At 41.8% G+C, this 20965-nt stretch overlaps 1 protein-coding gene across 1 annotated transcript in view; it reads left to right on the top strand.

Annotated features, from left to right (window-relative positions):
• fstl4 (follistatin-like 4) overlaps positions 1-20965 on the top strand; it is a gene marked incomplete at both ends in the record, with an annotated part of 295755 nt that overhangs the window by 230985 nt on the left and 43805 nt on the right. Inside the window, one exon of the mRNA XM_080749030.1 lies at positions 19542-19708. Coding sequence (XP_080605156.1) covers positions 19542-19708 — 167 coding nt within the window. The remainder of the gene's footprint in view (positions 1-19541; positions 19709-20965) is intronic.

Here is a 20965-nt window from a genome sequence, read left to right on the forward strand (position 1 = left end):
GCCATGCCGATAACCTCGATGAAGCGCTCCCTCTCATGTGTTATTGCTTCATTATTTCCAAGGAAGCTATGGATTCCATTCATTCCAGTACAATATAAAATCTACTTGCAAAGACGTTCATTTTATTTTTAGAGCTTATCATTGCATTTTAAGCTCATTGATTGAAAAGTCTAGCTGCAAATAGATCGCAGAGATATAACAGTATTACGTCTAATAAAAACTATGTGGATTTTCACTCACCCAACCGTCACCTGTCTACTTTAACCACACTGACACAAGTTATATTTTGTTATATTTCGGGTGGAAACCCAGTATGTCCAAAGCCGCTTGTTTTGTATTTATCATTTTAAAAAATGATTTAAAATTGTGAGAATCGTCAATCTGCTGTTTTCACTAGTTTTGTGTGACAGTCGTGTGATGAAGCAAGGCTTTACTTTATGAAAAACGTACAAATTTGAAACTTGGAGATACAAGGTTACAGTGAAGATGTCTTATAGTATGTTCTACTAAACCTTTTGATGTGGTTCAAAACACAAAGCCTAAAATCTCCTTTGTAACACTTCACTTCCCGCACCAAAAGAAAGATTAGGATATGTTTTAACTTGATTTTGTGGTTCATTTGTTTTTCATTTGGACTGCATTGATCTCTTGCACTCGTAAAGTGAAGGGCGGACTTTACACGATCAGCCCATTTGATTTAAGAGTGCCGAGTCTCCCCTGTGAAATAAGGAATGTAGGAGAAACCTGAATTGATATTTATGAATTATTTCCATACAGTATTTACATACCGATTTCAGTTCTGAATGACATTATCAAATTTTTGACCAAAGTCAGATTATTATGTTGTTTTTAGGGGCCTTGAAGTGGGATGGTACACTGTGTCAAATAATATATCGCAAATACTGTAGATAATGACTGTATATAGAGAATGTACGTGTTGGTACAGTCCTTTAAGTGGAAGAACAATGAACGGAAAGACACACACACACACACACACACACACACACACACACACACACACACACACACACACACACACACACACACACACACACACAGACAATGTTACAGCGAGAGTGTGTGTGTGGGGGGCCTGTCTAATGTACAAATGTAGATATGCCAACGCCATACAGCAGCTTTAGCAATGACATCCTCCTGTCACAGCAATAGCGCACATTGCTTTGAAATGAATGGAACTGAACTGAATGGGGAGACGAGGAAGAGAGAGACTGTGAGGTAAGGAACATCAGCGGAGAGCCAGAGGCACACAGAGAGACAGGCATGAGTGAGGCAGAGAGAGAGAGAGAGAGAGAGAGAGAGAAAGATGCAAAGGACCAGTGGCGTCAATTGGGTATGGCAGGGGTATGCAGCTGCCATAGCCTGGGTCCAGGGGAGAAAATAAAAGTTACTTTTAAATATAAATCCTTGAATGTCTCTTAATTTGTCTATCTGCTCTGGTTATTATGTTGTAAAATGACAGTAAAATAACTACAAATGCAAAACTTAACAAAAATGTTGTTAAATGGTTATTATAATTACATTCTCCACACTTGTATTCTCGCCATCTTAACAAAATGTTATATTCCCAGGTTCCGCAAGTCAGCTGCACAGGTGCAATTCATTATTGTTAATTGTGGCACGTTTACTAACATGCCAAGTTTAGCTGCACTTGAACAACCATTCCAGGCTGCCTTATCCAGCCCAAGAAACCGTAGAAACGGGGGAAAACATAGAATGTACTTCTTAAAATAAATGTATCATGCCTGTTGCTAAGGTATGGCAACATGACTGGTGTCTTGCACGCCCGCCTTCGCACGCGTGCAAGACACCAGTCATGTCGCCATACCTTAGACTTTTTCTGAACTGACGCCACTGCAAAGGACGTTGACAAGGGAGATGAGGGAGCTACGGAGAGGGAGAGGAGAGGAGAGTGATGGGAAGGGAGCGTTGAGCGATGTAGAGGAGGCTGGGGTAGATTTCCCTGTACCTGTGGAGGAGATTAAGGGTTTCCATCCTGGGTGATTAATGAGTCCCTCACTTATTGCTCAGCCCCATCTCCCGCCCATGAATAATCACCATGCTCACACTCTCTCACACTCTCTCACACACACACACACACACACACACACACACACACACACACACACACACACACACACACACACACACACACACACACACACACACACACACAAAGGGGTGCGTGTGTGTGTGTATCTGGCAGCGAGAAAGGACCACGAGAGACGAAGGATGAGTCAAAAATATTATGTACAATGTGCGTGTGTCGCGGTCAGCTCCTGAGAGAAAGTCTGGGGGAAAAACCCACTTGTTACATTATAGAGAGAGGGAGAGCGCCAAAGAAAAACACAAATACTTCACACTGCAGCCTGTTAACAAAATGACCAGAGATTGAGCTGCCTGCACCTCCTGCGGAGAGCAGGCTGCATATACGCCGCGTCGCGCGGAGATCATTTGTCGTCGCCGTGGCGTCCCTCCCTGCGAGAGTCCTGTCCACATGTTCTCCAGACCTGTAGGTCACCGTCTTCCCTAGAAGATTTACAGCTCGCAGCAGTGCAAATACTGTAGCTGTAAATGGAGTGGGCAGGTCCACTCACTGATCACCATATGTCTCTGCTGCTAGTGATTTATCTTTTTCCTAGTTTTCTTGCCGCTGCTGTGACTTTGCTGCTGTGAAATGACTGGATTTCTCTTCTCTTCTCGGTAGCCATACATAACTCACATACTATATTAAAGCAATAAGCCACAAGAGGCGAGTGGTTACCGGGGGAGTATGCACCGGCTGAGAGGCGTTGGGAAACACGAGGCGCAGCCGAGTGTTTCCGACCCTCTCAGCCGGTGTATACTCCCCCGGTAACCACAAGCCTCGCGTGGCTTATTGCTTTTCTAAAACGGTCACAATATTGCAACATGAAAATCATAGCATTGCATCATTTAAAGAAAGAAGTACACTTCTCCGCCACCAGGAAGAGACATTTCCTTGCGTTTACCAGCCACATACAGGAAAGGGACTTACGGAAGCCAGTGTTTACAAAGTCACGTCATTCTTTTTGCCCAAAAAAATAGGGAAACAACACTTATGTTAGATCAGTCTCATGTTAAGAAGTTAAGAACCATATTCAATCCATAGACATGTTTATTTTCATCCAGATTTAGCTGCTATGTGGGTGAACATCACATCAAAACGCTAGCATAGCAACCTAAGCTAAACAGCCGAGTGGTGCCTGGAGAATAGAGGGCGCTTGTTGCCTTTACAAGCCCCGCCCGGAGCCATTCAGTCACTCTCCTATGCATGCGGGCGGTGCTTAGAAGCACCCGCACGGCAGGATTTGAGAGGAAATCAAACGCTCGCTTCTTTAGTTCAGCCTCACGGCACAGTGGAAAGAAATAACGCACCTGGCTTTGATATAAAATGATTCAAGGTATGGGTTACAGTCTCAGGTATACCATGGCAACCAGCCAATCAGAATCAAGGAATGGAACTAGCCGTTTTAGAAAGTGCAACAGGACATCGCAGAGCATACTGTACAATACATTTAGACAAGGCATATCCAATTTTGGACACCCATTCAATCACTCACATAAAATGTGATGTTCGCTACAATACTATTAGGAGGTAAATACCTAATGTCCTAAATACAAATTTATATGTATGATTTTTTTCAAGTAGACGATCACTTCTCCCCTATAGCCTACGCCATTTGAAATCAGTCTGTTGCTAACCAGAGAATCTAGCTGTAACATTGAGAAGGTACAGGAAGGGTTAATATATAGAGGCAGAAATGAACAGAATGAAGTGTCTATGTACGGACACGGCCTTCATCTAATAACTACATTTTATCTTGTTCATTTGCCAGGACTGGAGGAAAAATAATTAGTTAAGGTATTGTAAAAGTGATATTAAAGTTAGAAAAAGGTTAAACCTCGGAGCAAGATAAATATATGAGAACATTTAATGAAATCAGCACAGGATTAAATGTATGCGAAAGCAAATTTAAGCTTTCCATAGTATATTGTACAAGTTAAAGGTATACACACACCAGTATGTCATTGTAGGTGAGCATCATTGTGAACGTTGTTGTCCGACCTAGCATGGGGTTCAGAATAAAACAGCCCAATGTAGTTTCTCATGGTTAAAACACAAACACACGCACGCACGCACACACGCACGCACGCACGCACGCACTCACGCACACACGCACGCACGCACGCACGCACGCACGCACGCACGCACACACGCACACACGCGCACACACACACACAGAAGTGTATACAATACAATACAATCGGAAACAAAATATGTCCAGGTGAAAAGAGTGTAACAGTTTTCATTACGTGCAGGCAGAGCAGACACACACACACACACACACACACACACACACACACACACACACACACACACACACACACACACACACACACACACACACTTCTCGATTAATTAATCAAAAAAGTAATCGATAGAATAATTGCTGAGAAAATAATAGATATTTGCAGCCCTAGTTGCGTAGCAACACTTGTCTACAAAACACAGACCATTGCCTGGGCTAAAATGGCATTCGTGTGATTGTCTGAGTACCAGTGCTGCACCATTTAGAAGTCCTTATTTCTTTAAGCGCCATTACTAAGCAGCTTGGCACTTGGCTGCAGGAGAATATTGAGGGCCAGTGCTGGCAAATCAAACCTAGTTAGCAGCACTTAGTTGTCATGTAATGATGAGCTTAATGATTAATGCCTGAATCTCAATTTACTTAATGAAACGTAATGAGGATAACATTATGCATTAGGGTCAAATTTTAATGAAAACTTGAGCTGTGCGTACATTTGCATTACCTCGGTTAGCTGCTATTTCAGTGAAAGCAGCAGAGCGAGGGGGAGAGGGAGAAAGTGTATGTGTGTGAGAGAGAGAGAGAGAGAGAGAGAGAGAGAGAGAGAGAGAGAGACAGAGACAGAGACAGAGAGAGACAGAGGGGCCCTGAGAGATTGTTGTTATTTGTTCATACCTGTCATTTAGATAGCATTTTTATTTATTTTTATTTTATGTACCTTGCTCAAGACCGTCTGCTAAATGCCTAAATTGGAAATTGGAAATTTGTTTCAAAAGCTTTATATCAAAAAAGCTTATACCAAGCTACCCTCACCAACATGTTTATAAAAAACATACAGGTTTTCTGAGTTGCAATGTGACATATAATAGCTCTGTTTACACAATGCCGTACCCTCACCAACTGTACAGTATACTTGTGTTTTCGACTCGTTTTGAAACATGTTTTAACAAAGCTCAATTAAATTGCATTGAACTGATTTGAATTGAGAGGGAGAGTGAGAGAGAGGAAGAGAGGAAGAGAGAGACAACCATTGTTCTTTTTACGAGATGTAAGAGGTTCTACTGCCACAGCGCATTAATTTGTGTCTGTATCATTGACTGTATGTACTCTCTCTCTCTCTCTCTCTGTGTGTGTGTGTGTGTGTGTGTGTGTGTGTGTGTGTGTGTGTGTGTGTGTGTGTGTGTGTGTGTGTGTGTGTGTGTGTGTGTGTGTGTGTGTGTGTGTGTGTGTGTGTGTGCGTGCGTGCGTGCGTGCGTGCGTGCGTGCGTGCGTGCGTGCGTGCGTGCTAGCATTGATGCTCATGCTCTAAATCTTCTGTGTGTGAGTGCATGTGCGCACACATAAAATCTCTGCTGTGATAAGACATGTCTCAGTCAGACATTCTCTGTACTGATAGCTTCATCATAGTTGCATCATCTTCATGAAGAGCAGGATGTGAGGAGAGGAGAACCTATTACCTGATACCCTCCAAGCACTCGTTTTTGCCTTTTGGGGTTGATTGAGAACAAACTCGGGGGACTCTATAGGGCCTGCATTTTGGGGAAAGTCATAGTTGCGGTGGGTGTTAGGCACAGTGTAATCTCTAAAGATTACACCACTTCCTTAAGCATAGTGTTGTTGCTAGTAGGATTAAACACAGGAGCATGCAGGAGGAAGTGGATTAAGAAATGAGAGGAGCCAAACCGACGTCCTGTCTTTACACCAGTGGTTCTCAACCTGTGGTCAAGACCCCCAGAGAGGTCCTCAAATTATTTTGGGGGGTCCCCAGATGTTTAGCTAACATTTCTAAAGTGACAATTTAAGGACTTTAGACCTTTTAGGTACCTCTAGTCCGGGGGTCAGCAACCCACGGCTCTAGAGCCGCATGCGGCTCTTTAGCGCCGCCCTAGTGGCTCCCTGGAGCTTTTTCAAAAATGTATGAGGGAAAAATATTTTTTTTTGTTTTAATATGGTTTCTGTAGGAGGACAGACATGACACAAACATTCTTAACATTTTCCAATGCTGTAAAAATGTGTAGAATAAATATTAAATTTCAACATTCTCTCCAGGGAAAATAAACAATTAATCATGAATGCTCATTATGTATTTGTAGCCTACTTTGTCATTTTGATAGTAGGCTAATATAGCTAATATAGACACTTACAGCACGTGTTGCCTTCATTATAAGGCTTATATAAGGCTTTAAATTTTTTGCGGCTCCAGACAGATTTGTTTTTTGTTTTTTTGGTCCAATATGGCTCTTTCAACATTTTGGGATGCCGACCCCTGCTCTAGTCAAACATTGGTCAAATTGTCAAATATTAGAAGCAGAAATTGTGAAAATAGCAGATCTACATGCTCACAACGCCTCGCGAGGCATTGTGAGCATGTAGATCGGCTATTTTCACAATGGAATAGATCGAGTCAAACTAAGTGTTATGCCAATTCCGACAATTCCAAGTGCTTGTGGAGGGGTCCCCAGTTCAAATATGATTATTTTGGGGGTCGCGGCCTGAAAAGGTTGAGAACCACTGTTCTACACAAAGGAAATCCCTGCCCATTGTTTTGACCTGCAAGGTCCAATTGTGTGCAAACGTCCTTTCCTCAGTGGCATGATGGGTCTCTGCTTCTGTATACGTTTCTCTCGCTAGTGCAGTCAGCGCTCTATCACTTTCTCGCGCACTCATTCTCCTGTCTCCTTCAATCTCCCACTCTTTTTATCTCCTTCTTTTTTGTCTGCTATTGTCTGCCTCATTCCTACTGCGTCTGTCTCCTGCCTGTCTCATTTCTCTAATATGTCTCTTTCCTTCTATACACCCCACCTCCTCCTCCTCCTCTTCTGTCAGTCTATCTCTTCATTGTTGGCCCAGGCTGCAGGGTGTTGTATCGGGTGTCATGGTGTGTTGTTGCTTAGACTGACAGCTTAAATCTTATTTCTCGCCTATCCAGATTCGAAGCTGATTGTTGTTTTTGGCGGAAACTGATCTTTGCGAGTTTGCAATTTGAATCACATTTTGTAAGTGATTTGAAATGCAATTCATCGCTGCATTCCAGAGATGTGTCTCTGTCTGGACACTTTTTGAATGACAGTGTTGCTCACGGAAAACACGCATTGCATCACAACGTGTTCTAAGCGCGTAGATCGGCTATCCTCAACCAGCGAATCCTTGCGATAGAGTACAAGTTAAGCATGTCTCACGCCTCGTGTCAGTACATCATGTACCACAGCAACCAGTGCGGATAGCTTGACGATGATGTCTGAATAGACAGATCCGATCTCATCCTTTGCAAATTCTGTGCACACCGAAATATCATACTGAATCTGTGAGAAACAACACAGATTGAATAAAAGTCTGATAAAAGGGGAAAGTTGTTTGTTTTTGTACCGTTATATCTACAGTATATGTGAATTAACTCTGTTAGAGGCTCTCTTACTGTACCACCCACGCTGGCTACTCTCCCGTCCATTCTCACCATTTATGTTTGCTTTTCTCACTTGTTTTTTTCCACACACTCTTTCTCTCTCTCATCTGCAGGCCTCCCTCTTATCTCCTTGTTTTCTGTCTCACCCTATATTTCCCTTTGCTTTTCTCTCACTTCCACCGACCTCCACACACACACACACGCACACACGCACGCACGCATGCACGCACGCACGCACGCACGCACGCACGCACGCACGCACGCACGCACGCACACACGCACACACACACACACACACACACACACACACACACACACGCACACATGCACGCACAGACGCAGAGTTTGTGTCCTCCTCTCTCCCCTCAAGCCTCAACAGTCCAGACATGACAGTTAGCGGCAATGTTCGATCAATAGTGCTCATGAATCCCAGGAAAGTTAATTACTAAGCTTTTTTTTGGGGGGAGGGGTGTTTACAAAACCATAGGAATCATTAAGTATATCATGTTGTGTTAACCTTCCCCAGCCGGTAGACAGCCTGTGGATATCGTTGCTACCTTGTCTGGCAGAAACCTCATATCTCCATCAAGATTTTCGTGCAAAAGTAGCAACACTTGCTGATCTACAAGCTCACAGCCCGTAGCTTATCGCCGGCTATTTTTTGCTATTTTTTTAAACATGTGAAAGTGCTAGTTAAGTGCGTATGTGTGTTATAAATACTGGACCGATGAAAAGTATAAGCTAGTAACTAAACCTATATCTATTGGAACACGGGTAGTTTTTTTTTTCCTACATGAATAAGTGACGGTTTCGGGCATACAAGGTTACTTTACACCCAGCAGCAACCATGTGCCATTTGTCTGGGTCACCTAGATGAGGAGGGAGAACAGAGGCTGCAGGGATGCAGACCAACCTATTAGTAAACAGCCCGTGGCAACCGCAAATCCTTCCATCTGTTAAATCCAATTCAGTTGACCTCAGTTCAGTGCCGTCGGTTTGCTTTATTTTACCATGACACTGATTCTGTGCACCCTACGGCTGTCACGATCGTGAAACCTTAGCTGTTGATTAACTGTCATACAAATAATTGCGATTTGTTCTTTAATTGTGTTGAAAGTGGTTGAAAGAGCACGGACACATGATGTGGAAATAATGGAATGGAAATATGGCATTTGTGTTCAATGTTTCTTTCATACAGATGACTGGAAACGATTAAATGATTATGCAAAATAATTGTGATTTGGACCTAGCGGTACGAAAGCAGGACAGCTTCAGGACAGCTGTCATAAAGGACTAACATTCAGTATAATAGTGACAACAGTCCTCGTTTCTTGGCACACAGACAAGGACATTTTTTGTCTCTCCCTCGTCTTTCGAGGAACATCGATCTGAGAACGTTGAGTCTGGATGTTGACAAGGCATCAGGATGCATTTCACAACAGACTTTTCAAACCAACGCATAAAGAAGAAAAAAAAGGTTTCTCCAGCTCTGCTTTTTTTGGCAAAGAGCAGAGGATGTAAATAAATGCTGCTTTGCCAACTGAATTTTAGTTTAGGTCGAGAAGAGAAAACTTTATTAATCCCCAAGAGGAAATTCAGCTATTTTACCTCGGCAATAAAGTCAGTACAGGGGCAAGAAAACTAGGAATACGATAATTCTGTAGTACAGACATATGGTGATAAACAAAGTTTAGGCTATAATTCATAGTATTTGTGAGGCTGATTATGGTGGATTTAGATGTTACATCGATGCTATTTTCACACCCAGTTGAGCAGGAAAGTTCAGAACTTTAGGTCTTTTTGCAGTAGACAGACAGAGAAGCTATAATCTAAAAGGGAGTGTTCTTTTGACAGATCACACTTTTACAAATCAATGAACCAACAGATAAGACTTTAGCTCACTGTTCCAATGTTTGTTTTGTGAATGAATAAATGAATACTTAAGGCTGCTAAAAGTTATCCACCCAGACAGTCAATGTTCCGGTTCCATCGATTTGACATTATCTGCACCCCACGGCCATTCTGTGGGGATATATTGTATCCAGAATATATGATTAAATGTATACATTCCCTTTTGGGAAATGATATATTTGCTATTTTTGATAATATCACAATTTAACAATTGTAATAAATCCCCATTGATCCTAGTGTTCCTAATTTGGTAAAATGTACAAAGTTTTTCGAATTATAATAAAGATTATCGAATTAGCATTGCAACATATTGAGGGTGTAGATTGGCTATTTTATAAGTACTGTATGGCTTACAGTTTTGAATAATATACATTGAAACATGTCTTGTAGCACTCACTCACTGTGTATTATTGCTTTATTAACCTTTTTTTCTATTACATATATATTATTTATTAATGTCTCTATACTACATACTTTATTACTTATATCTGATCTTAATTCTACATTCATTTATTCACAGTTCTATATCAACGAATGGCTTATGACAGGCTACATCAAAATAACCTATTTCACTTTGTTACGGAATGCATGGCAGTCTAGTTGAAATGCACAACACCCACCACCATCAAACCCAACCCCAAGGCACGTCAAATCAATGCTTTCATTCTTCATCTATCTGCATCCGTCTCACAGGCCAAACTGTCACCCAAATTACTGCTCTGTAGAATTATGACCTCATTGGATCTGGCAGCGTATCATACCGTGGGCAATCTTAAATACCACAGACAGACCTGGCTGTCAGCAGTGATGACTCTATCTCCAGGAGAGCTACATGGAGTAGACAGGTCATGTCCTACGGTCTTTCAACACCGGTGGATTGGGAAGGCTTGGATCTATGTTCCCAAAGTTCCTCGCAAACATTTCAAAGTCTATCAGACACTCTCTGATGTAGGTCCGGCCAGGTAATTCTGTCTTTTGATAACTGACATTATCATGGCTTGTAGGTGAGCAGCCTTAGAACTGAGAATATGTAAAGATACACACAAGATCCTAGGCATTCATTTATTTCTGGGGGGGAAGAAATGTACCCTTATCTCTGCTCAGAATAAACACTGTGTGTTACTGTGTATGATTGCACAGTAGGTGTAACTCTGTACGTTTGCACAGTAGCTTGCTAAGTCATCATTACTTACAAATTCTTGGCAGCAAGAAAAAGTCATAAAAGCGTAGTTTTGTGTGTCCTGGCGGCTGGTGTGCCTTCCATATTTCCGGCATGGTGTCAGTGTAATAAAGAACAGATGCTATGAAAAATTATCTCTAAAAACAGATAAAAAAGGACAGAATTAAGACGAGACCAGATGGTTGGAACTGAGCAGTCCCGTCCCCCCCCGTCCCCCCCCCCAAAAAAAAAAGTATCTCAGTACAAAATCCTGTTTGTTGTGCCTCTGATTTGACAAACAAGCACCTTGTGGTGCAGAAAAAACAGCAGAGCTGACAGGCACACATGTCTGTTAGCTTGCTTCTAAATGTCTGCACACCAACAGTACTACTTAACTAAACTTTCCTGTTCAGAGAATCTGAGAGTAATACATGTTTCAATGTTGTTGGACTGATTAATTAATAGCAATACACAGAACAATACAATATTAAAAAAATATATATATTTATGATATGAATAATGCGATACAATCACTGAATGAAAGCATGCCTAATAAGTCTGAAGTTTGTGAAATAATAGACAAACCAATAAAACCAGTAATAACTTTGTTAACAACCCTACATCTGCAACTCTGGAAAACCAGATCTCCTTAGGCCTATATGTGGTTGTATCAGTCGGATCTGCGGTTGTGGACCGCCTATCTACCTTGAGCTACGTACGTTCATAGGGCTCAACCCCAGTCATGGTTAAACAGATTTTGATGCTATATTAATTAATTTTGCTGGGTTCACCCGTCAAAGACCCCTGGGGGTCCCTGGACCTCACTTTCAGAACCACTGCAATAGAGTGTAAAAGGTTGCTAGGCCATGCAGCATGCTTTGGGTTCAGGACGCACCAGGCTTTTTGTTCAGCACCATGGACAGTTCACCAGGCTCTGTAATCAGGACCCGGGACAGCTCCATGGAGCTGAACTCTGCAGTGACAGCTCCTATTTAAAGGAGAATTTCGCTCGAGCCGTCGTACCACGTTAATCTGATGTTATGATATTCCACAACGATCGGTACAGGTTTTTCCATCTCAAGTTCTCGGCAGCTCCGACCGTGAGTGGTGGGATTTTACGCTAAATCGCTTATTTGTATAGCTCGACAATTCCTTATTTATTTAGTTATTTTTTTTTATTTTTTACATCTGTCCTTAATAATGGCGGAGATGTCTGCAGTGTTGTCAATAATGGGCTGCTGCAAAAATGTGAACGGACGCTAGACCCCCTCTCATCTCAGGTCAGACCTAACTTATTTTTTTATCAACTCTAACACTGCCTAATGGATGGAATATGCACTCTCATAGTACAGACAGGGTCCATTTGGATCGCCTCAAGGAACACCGAGGGTCCCTGCCTGAACCCCACTTTGAGAACCACTGTGTTTGGTAATAACCAGATGTTGGACTTTCTTGCGACGGTGGAAACTAAGCGATGGAAGAAGTCTTGGTAATTGAGTTGTAGAATCGTGGCACAAAGTTGTTGCTTCAGGAGAATAGGGCTTGCACACAGTTTTTTATTATTGTTGTAACAGTTGATGTTGCAACTGTAGGTTTTGTGGTCCTCACACACTTGCGTTTCTCTGCTTGTACCAGATGTGAGAAGTGACAAATAAACCCTCTTGATCTAGCAACCGATGACACTTCTCTCTGGTCACTGACATAGCCAGGGGGATGGTGGGGAAATCCATGTCTCTTCTTTTCAAGTTCAGAATTCTACAACTGCTTCTGTTATTGTAGGTGGGGAGAGAGAAAGCTATGATTCTTTCTTATTCAGTATTGTCTCGTTGGAATACCTTCTAGCTGTTGAAATGATAGTGAAATTGAGCACTTTCACACTGGCAACTTTATTTTGGGCATGTTTTAGCAAAAACAGTCAAATTGCAGATCTACAAGCTGTGAGCCAGTATTTTGCTGGGGAGCCCCTGGAGCCCTTGCAAGGACCCCTGGGTATCCCTGGACCCCACTTTGAGACCACCAGCCTAAATTACAAGGACTTTGTTTGTGAGTGCACTAGGGGAGCCCATATGATGGTATGGTCTCCGATTTGTAAGGCTTCTAGGAGAGAGAGAGAGATTTGGATGTATTTTCATCTTAAAACTTCATCTAAAATGGGACGGAGCTGGTTATTTGCATACAGGCATATGGAATATGTCCACAGAGAGAGAGATTCTGTGATTTTGAGAATTTGGGTTAATAAAACCAATTCTAATCTCTCTAGGGAGATGACATTGAATAACAAACCTCATCATTGAAATCCACATGAAATAAGCTTTCGATACATTATCTGACATCTCATATAAATGATAACAAAACTGTATTTAAGTTGCCATAACTATCGTCATGAACTACATTAATCCATTTGAATACATTGTGACTTCAATGATTCATTTGGACATGGCATAGGCAAATCCCATTACAGCACTCGCACATTTATTCCAATTTCCAGAGAACTGCAGAAGTCTTTTTGTGTAAGGAACTTCTCACCAGATAAGGGTTTAAGTCATAGCTATGCATACCAATCTAGTCTGTTTTTTTCTGAGATTTGTAAAGGTTAACACATGGATACCATAAGCTCAATAAGGAGATTCGTAGGGACAACCTGTGTGCATGTCCATGGCACATTGTCACTGAAAAGGTTGCAGTGGATCAGCCTCATATAGGTGAGAAAGCCATGTTAACCACTTAAGCCCTATTTCAGAAATAGCTAAATTAGGCGATCTACAAGCTCACAATGTGTCACATCACAGTGCGGGTATTTTAACATTTTAACAACTTTAGGTTTAAAGTGGTTAAAAGATTTCTGGTAATTGCTTGGTGTGCATAGAGAGTGAGAAAAGGACACAAAACATGTCCTTAAGTGATAATCTATACAATGCACCAATCAATAATATAGATTATTATGGTGTGCATACTTGTGAGTGTGCATGAAGCCAATTATATTTGACCTCTTTCTCCACAATTCTTTGCCGTTATGCCAATTGATTCTTCCCCACACACATTTCTATATTGTCACTGCTGTTGTATCCTACTGACTCACCTGCCAGTGAGGAGCTCCCACCGAGAGGACGTAGAGCCTTCGTCCTACTCCTCCCACGCAACACTCCCTGCTGCCACCCCAGCGCCTACGATTACATGCAGTGACAATTATCATCCTCCCCGCCCGGCTTCACTCCCCCGAAATCAGGGGGAGTTTTGTTTACAAGTCAGTGAAGGTTCTAGATGTTGTGCACAGAGATGGCGTGATGTGTATTTGAGAGGGAGTTTAAAGAATAAGTGGGGTTAATATACTGAAGTTTATTTTGTGTTCATGTCAAATTGCTCCCTATTAGATACATGGTGTTGGTGTGCTTGCTGAGCAGTGAGGAAACACTCTGTGACGTGCAAGTGTCTGACAGCCTCGCCGGGTTTGCATTTCTCACCTCAAGTGAAGATGTTTTTTTGTTTTTGTTCATGCACAGTACGCCATTTACATAACAACATGTTAGTGCGTACAAAAGCCTAAGCGACCGTGCTTAGCTGTCCTTGAATTTCTCCTGCCATTGTCACTCGAACTGGTATGGAATGAATAAGAAATGGTGAGCAGAAATAAGCAATGGCCTTTATACGGTGTGTGTAAAAGAGCCAGCGCGAGGAGGCTATGTATCATTTTGTTTGCCTCTGTAAGCTGATGGTGGCCATTATTTTGTTGAGGAAGGTACCTTTTTTCCCTGCTTGGAGGCAGGGCTTGTGTTATTATAGTCCACCAATTTAGACATTTTGATAGCCTTATACAGTAATATGACTCGGAGAAATAAGGAACCCTTCGCAAAAGAAGTGTTGCAATTGCAGTGATGTGAGACATTTAGTGGTTGAATAGTCTTATTGAATTGCACCTTTGACTATTGAATTGTATTCATGGAAAATATCCTTTTGTTATGGATGACTTTACCACTGTGTTAAAGGTCTTAAGTCTACTGTCTTCAAAAATAAAACTAATGTTTGACCCTGGCTTTTGAATAGCTGTGATAACAATGGGATTTCACAGAGCCGTGCTGGTTGTTGAAGCCAAGGCCTGTTACCTTTTGCAGCATTGAGAGGGGAAACAGCCACAGGGTTCTCCTTGATATTGTAATATATACAGCACTTGTCTTCCAATAATTAAAGCTAGTGAACTGTTGTGATAGCCAGAGGCCCTAGGGTGAATTCACCTCATGCTAAAGCTATACATCATACCTTGTTACACTACATTGTGCATTATTTATAAATAAGCAGAATTATTATACAAGCAATCTTTAAAAAGAAAAAAGAAACACACTTGGCAAGTGCAATACAATACATCATGCTGCTATCAGTTCATGGTGAATAATAGGGAAATAACCGACTTGCTGTTTTGGATGCTTTGTGTTCTTAGATATTGTTGGTGCCCCAGAGTCTATTGGTTTCTTCTAAGCATACTGGAGGAATCAGAACCGATTAGTGGTTTGGTTCTCCCAGTTGTTAGGCTACACAAGAAAACAGGCAAACATAATCAAGTGCTGGAATACTTCAAAAAGCAGGGGTTGGAATGTTAACTGCTTGCCTTAAGCTGTGGCTTTGTGTTGGAATCTAGCTCTGATATTTCATCATGCGCTGTTCTTCTGGTGTGTTGAACGGGTTGATGAATGAACATGGCAGCTGCTACAGAATCTGAAAGCTTTGTGGAATGATGATATGTTTATTTGGATGAACAGCATGAAAGACACTGCTATAGGTAGCAGGTGGGGTATAGGCTGCAAACCAGTCTACTGTCTTATTGAACACTTTGGAGATTGTCATCCGTTTCTTTTGATCGAAGCATTTGGACTGACTTTTGAGGCTATTACACAGTAGACAGCAACCGGAGTACAATATCATTTGTTGACCTGGCATCCCATAGTTTGTATATGTACAGATTATTAATGTGTTTATATTTGTATAATGTTTAGACTGATGTTAGATTCTTGGTTTACCTATGATTTTAGATTACTGAGACACTACACTGTCTCTATGCATTTGACATTTTTACAGTATGTTTATCTTGCTCACTAAATCTCTCTGGATTAAGAGCTAAATGCCTAAATTGTAAATTCGATCAAGATCTGAGACAATTTCTATACCCTAAAACTCAAAAAACGTCATATAAACTCTACAATTAAATTACAGTTTATACATATGGACTGCAGATTTTCTTCACTTTCACAAAATGAACGGTTACATATAAGGTTTCCACCCGACAACAATATTATGATATAATTCGAAATAAAATGTGATGTTTGTTCTGTATCTCACTGCTTGTATTGACTGAAATTAGCCATCTTGTGATACAGAAAAGTGTGATGCAACACGATGCATCATAGAATCGAATCATTACCTTGTGAATCGTAATCGAATTGAATCGTGAGGGTAGTGCCAATGCACACCTCTACATGCAGCGCAGTACAGTACAGTAGCAGTGTACTTTGTATGTATGTACTGTGTGTGTGTGTATGTGCCTTGGTGTGCAGATCAACCAGCGTTCCCTGAGCCTCATTCCTTCGTATCAGGTACATTCATGAGAGATTATTATTTGACGCCCTGCTTTTTCTTGATGCTCCTGCACAAGGACGTGCAGAGAATGTTAGAGACGCAGGGGCTGAAATTTCTAAAAGGGCCTTTTTGTGAAAATCTAAAAAATAGCAGACCTCCAAGCTCATAGCGTGTCACGCTGGGACGCGTTGTGAGCTTGGAGGTTGGCTATTTTTGATGCTTGATTTCTACACAGATAGGGCAATTCTTTCAACATGAGATGCTGCATTCAAGTTCGGGAGAGTTTTGATAAGGCAATTCTCTTTAATGTTGCCTTCAGGTATGGCATGGAACGGGGGCATTTGCATTTCTTTCACCACAGTAAAAACTACATTCATGGTCTGGAGAGGGCACTTTTTACAGACGGATAAAAATGCAGGGGCTCAAGCCCCCTTTGATGTCTGTGTGCACGTGCCTGCTCCTGCAGTGTCTGGGTACTAAAGGTCATGGAAGGAGGACAATTGAAAGTGCTGTGTCAATGTGAATGGCAACGTGTGTTCATTTCTAGAGTGTCTTTACTGTATCCTACGTATACTCACCCATTCACATACTGTACCAATAGGGGAGGAGAACATTCAAGTTACACTACTGCCCTCATCGGGACCAATTAGGTGTTCAGTGACTTGCTCAAGGACACGTCGACACAAAGCCGTGAAGAGACAGGGATCGAACTGGGAACCGTGTGTGTGTGTGTGTGTGTGTGTGTGTGTGTGTGTGTGTGTGTGTGTGTGTGTGTGTGTGTGTGTGAGTGTTAGGGGTGTAACGATACATTTGAACAACGATGCGTTACGTATCACGATACATGGTTGACGATACGATACATGGACGATTTTGGTTCATTCATGGCGATACGATTCGATTCAATGATTTAAAATCGATATAGTAACTATTTAGCAAAGAAATTAAATCTGTTTGAAACGTGTCAATAGAGCAGGTTTTTAAAGGGAACAATCTATTATTATGGATATAACTAAGTAAACACTGTGATTCTTTAACAAATGCATGGACATTATATTTCAAGATTTTCAACACATATGGACAAACCCGCACCTTGACATGAACACAGAGATTACACACATTTATCGATAGACCAAGTAATTAGACCCCTCTTTTTCATTTTCCCTCTTAAAATTGCTAAATACAAGGCACAAATAGTTTCCATACAATCGATTATTTGCATTGCAAAACGAATCGATACCAATTATTTGCATTGTAAAACGATACGATACGATGTACAAAGCCAAACGGTACAATATTTGGTTTTGCAAATCGATATAGTAGATCATTGCTAATTAAAATTGATTTTTCGATTCAGTTACTACCGTGTATCGTTACACCCCTAGTGTGTGTGTGTGTGTGTGTGTGTGGGGGGGGGGGGGTGTTGGATTGATGCAATGTGTCCTCACCTGGTTGACTTCATTTATATTTCTGTCAGGTGTCTGAGCTCTTTATGTGTTGAGACAGTTCTATTCCTGGGAGGACAGACACCTATATTGACCATGGGTCACGCTCAGATGTCTACAGTATGATAGCAATCACTAGCTGCCTGAACTCCTTATTCACTCTCACCGCCCAAGGCATATTTACTCTTACCACTACATTAAATGGACACAAAATTACAGTGTTTTAGTTGAACGTCTTCTTTCTTTCTTTCTTTATTTATTATCTAGAGCTGGACCAGAACTCTTAATTGCGCCCTTTGAACTTCAAAGGGGTTGTGCACTGAGTTGATTGATTTAGCTCGTTAGTGCTCCTTAAGCAATTAAAACAGAGAGTGTGTTTGTACAGATACAGACTTACAGTACCATGTTTCCCTTTAAAGTTATATTATGATTAAAATTGTAATGTTTTGTCAATTATTTGGGGTTCCCACAAATCCTCACGGCCCACAGGTTGAGAAACACAGTTTTAGGTTCATAAAAAGCTAAATAGTGTTCAGCAGCTGGTGAGCACAGCTCACTGGCTGCTCTACTGTACGTCTGCAGCGTTGGCGACAAGTCAACCACTATTTATGAGACTGAGGGGACCTGGGGAAGAATAATTCTTAATTTACCGTAAAGGTGAATTGAATTGGACGGCCATTCCGGTGAACATAAATTTCCCGTAATGAGAAGAATGATATTTGCTTTAGCGGCGTGTCCTCTGACACGCTTCTTCTTTTATTTTGACGTCCATTACTCTTCCCTGCCCTGCCGGTAATGAGAAAGATGCTTTGAAATCTATTACGTCTCTCTTGGGGGTCCATTATCGCCTCTCTTTCTCTTCTCATGTGTGTTCTTACGCTGTATCTCTCCTCATCATCATCATCACCACCATCACCACCTCCACACATCAGAGGTGTAACAATGTACATTTACTCAAACTAGTAGTCCTGTGCCCGGGCGGTGTGCACGTGTGCACAGTAGTATCTAAGGGATTGAATGTAGCAGTCTCATAGGTAATATTGGAGTGCCCATTGGGCAGATCTTTATGCCCATATATGGTGTTCCATGTTAGAGTGCCCGTTGGGCAGATCTTTATGCCCATACATGGTGTTCCGTGTCCAGGCCAGTCTGTGATGTCAGTAAGTATAACGTCAGAGTATGACGTCAGAGTGGCATGCAGACAGACAGTTACCATGGTGGCGAAACTGTGTAGTATCAGTGATGTCAGCATGCAGATGGTCTGACGGACGGACATACATTCGCTAAATTAATAGTTAGATGTTGAACTAAAGTACAATTTTGAGGTACCTTACTTTACTTTATACGAATTATACTTCACTAAATCTAAGAGATCTTCTCCTCCACAATTCTAGTTACAGCTTTAGCTTCTTAGCAGATTTATATTTAAGCGCTACTTTCTACAGTTCACAATGTCAGCTTTTAGGTCAGCTATTTTTGAAAAGGTTTGTCGAATTGTAGGCAATATTTACTTCTAACAGAGTGTTTTCACATTGTGGTATTGCTACTTCTCCTTATGTAAAATATACTGTATGAGTACTTCTTCCACCACTGATCTTCACCATCACCATCCTCATCCTTCTCTCTCTCTATTTTTCCAACCCTGCTAATCTCTATGCCTTCTCCTCATCCCTCCCCTCCTCCCCCCTCCTCTTTCTCCATGTCTTTCTGAACAGAGGTCGTTCAGCTGACCCTGGCCGAGGAGCAGCGGGTCAGCGTTTCCACGGTAACGGTGGGCCTCAGCACCGTGCTGTCCTGTGCCATTCAGGGCACGCTGCGTCCGCCAATCATCTGGAAGAGGAACGGCATCGTCCTCAACTTCCTGGACCTGGAGGACATCAATGTGAGTGTGCAGAGCTCCGTGCTCTTGGCCTCGTCTTGGCCTCTAGCTGCCTTTTTTTATTTATTCGTGTATGCCTCTATTGATTGGGATTGACTGACGTGAGGAGTGACATGCAGCAAGTTCACCGGGATCGTGACTCGAACCCACAACGCTGCCCAAGCCACACCGGGCCCAGGCTCTTTTTATTTCCTCCCCCACAAAAAAAAAACACAGTTTCCAGTGTGTCAAGAGAGGGCAAGCCTCCGCGTTATGAGATTGTTAGATTGGCTATTTTCACTATACTGTATTATTGATTAATTCATAATGAATTCTTGTAAATTGGGTCCCAGGCAGGCAGACACCACATTTCTTGCTCTGTTTGGTCTCAAGCTGAAAAAGCCTGGGAACCCTTAGAGCAGGGGTCTTCAACATTTTCAGGCCAAGGACCCCTTGGTTGAGAGAGAGATGAAGCAGGGACCCCCACAACCTGTTCATAGATTCATGTTAATGTGTGTTTTCAGATATTTAACCAGAACTGTCAATACTTAACAAAGTTGACCTTTCACTCTGTACTTAGTCTGCTCTTTTTTCCCCTCTACACCAAATCCCTTGCCAAAAAAAGCCGATCTACAAGCGTTGTGAGCTTGTAGATCTGCTAATTTTTGAGCTTGTAGATCTGCTATTTTTTTTTCTTTATAGCTGAAGTTCTCCGAATATGGATTCTAGGGTTCAAGTGGTTAATATAAAAAAGGAGAAAAAGGTTTTGGAGGACCCCCTGTAGTAACTCTGAGGACCCCCTAGGGGTCCCGGACCCCCTGTTGAAGACCCCTGCCTTAGAGTAATGGTGAGTCACATTACAATGAGCAAAGAGCAGTACGGTTCCTAATCTGTCGAGATTCTGGCTTGAGAGGATCATTTTACGTGCAGCTTCCAGAGAGATCTAGGTAGAAGCTTCTTTCTTGTGTGGCAACATGCTATGATTATCATTGCAGTGTTTCAGTGGCTGTGCGTGAGGACTTTCAATGTACCATACACGCAATTAAAAGGACTGCATCTGTATACAACCTAAGGTCTCACCAACACAACAGTTCAACATTGCTCTAATAACTCAGACCTCTGAAGGTCTCAAGGCAAGGTGCTTATTTCTTTTCTTCCAATTTAATTGGACAACGTTTGGTTAATTAATTGGCTAATTTGGGTAAACTCCAGGACCCCGGCACTCTGCGCAGGGCGGCGCATTCATTTAAAGCAAATAGTCGGTATAAACACAAATTAAAA

Source organism: Nannobrachium achirus (genome assembly GCF_963921795.1).
Source record: "Nannobrachium achirus genome assembly, chromosome: 19".
In the NCBI taxonomy this organism is placed as follows: Eukaryota; Metazoa; Chordata; class Actinopteri; order Myctophiformes; family Myctophidae; genus Nannobrachium; species Nannobrachium achirus.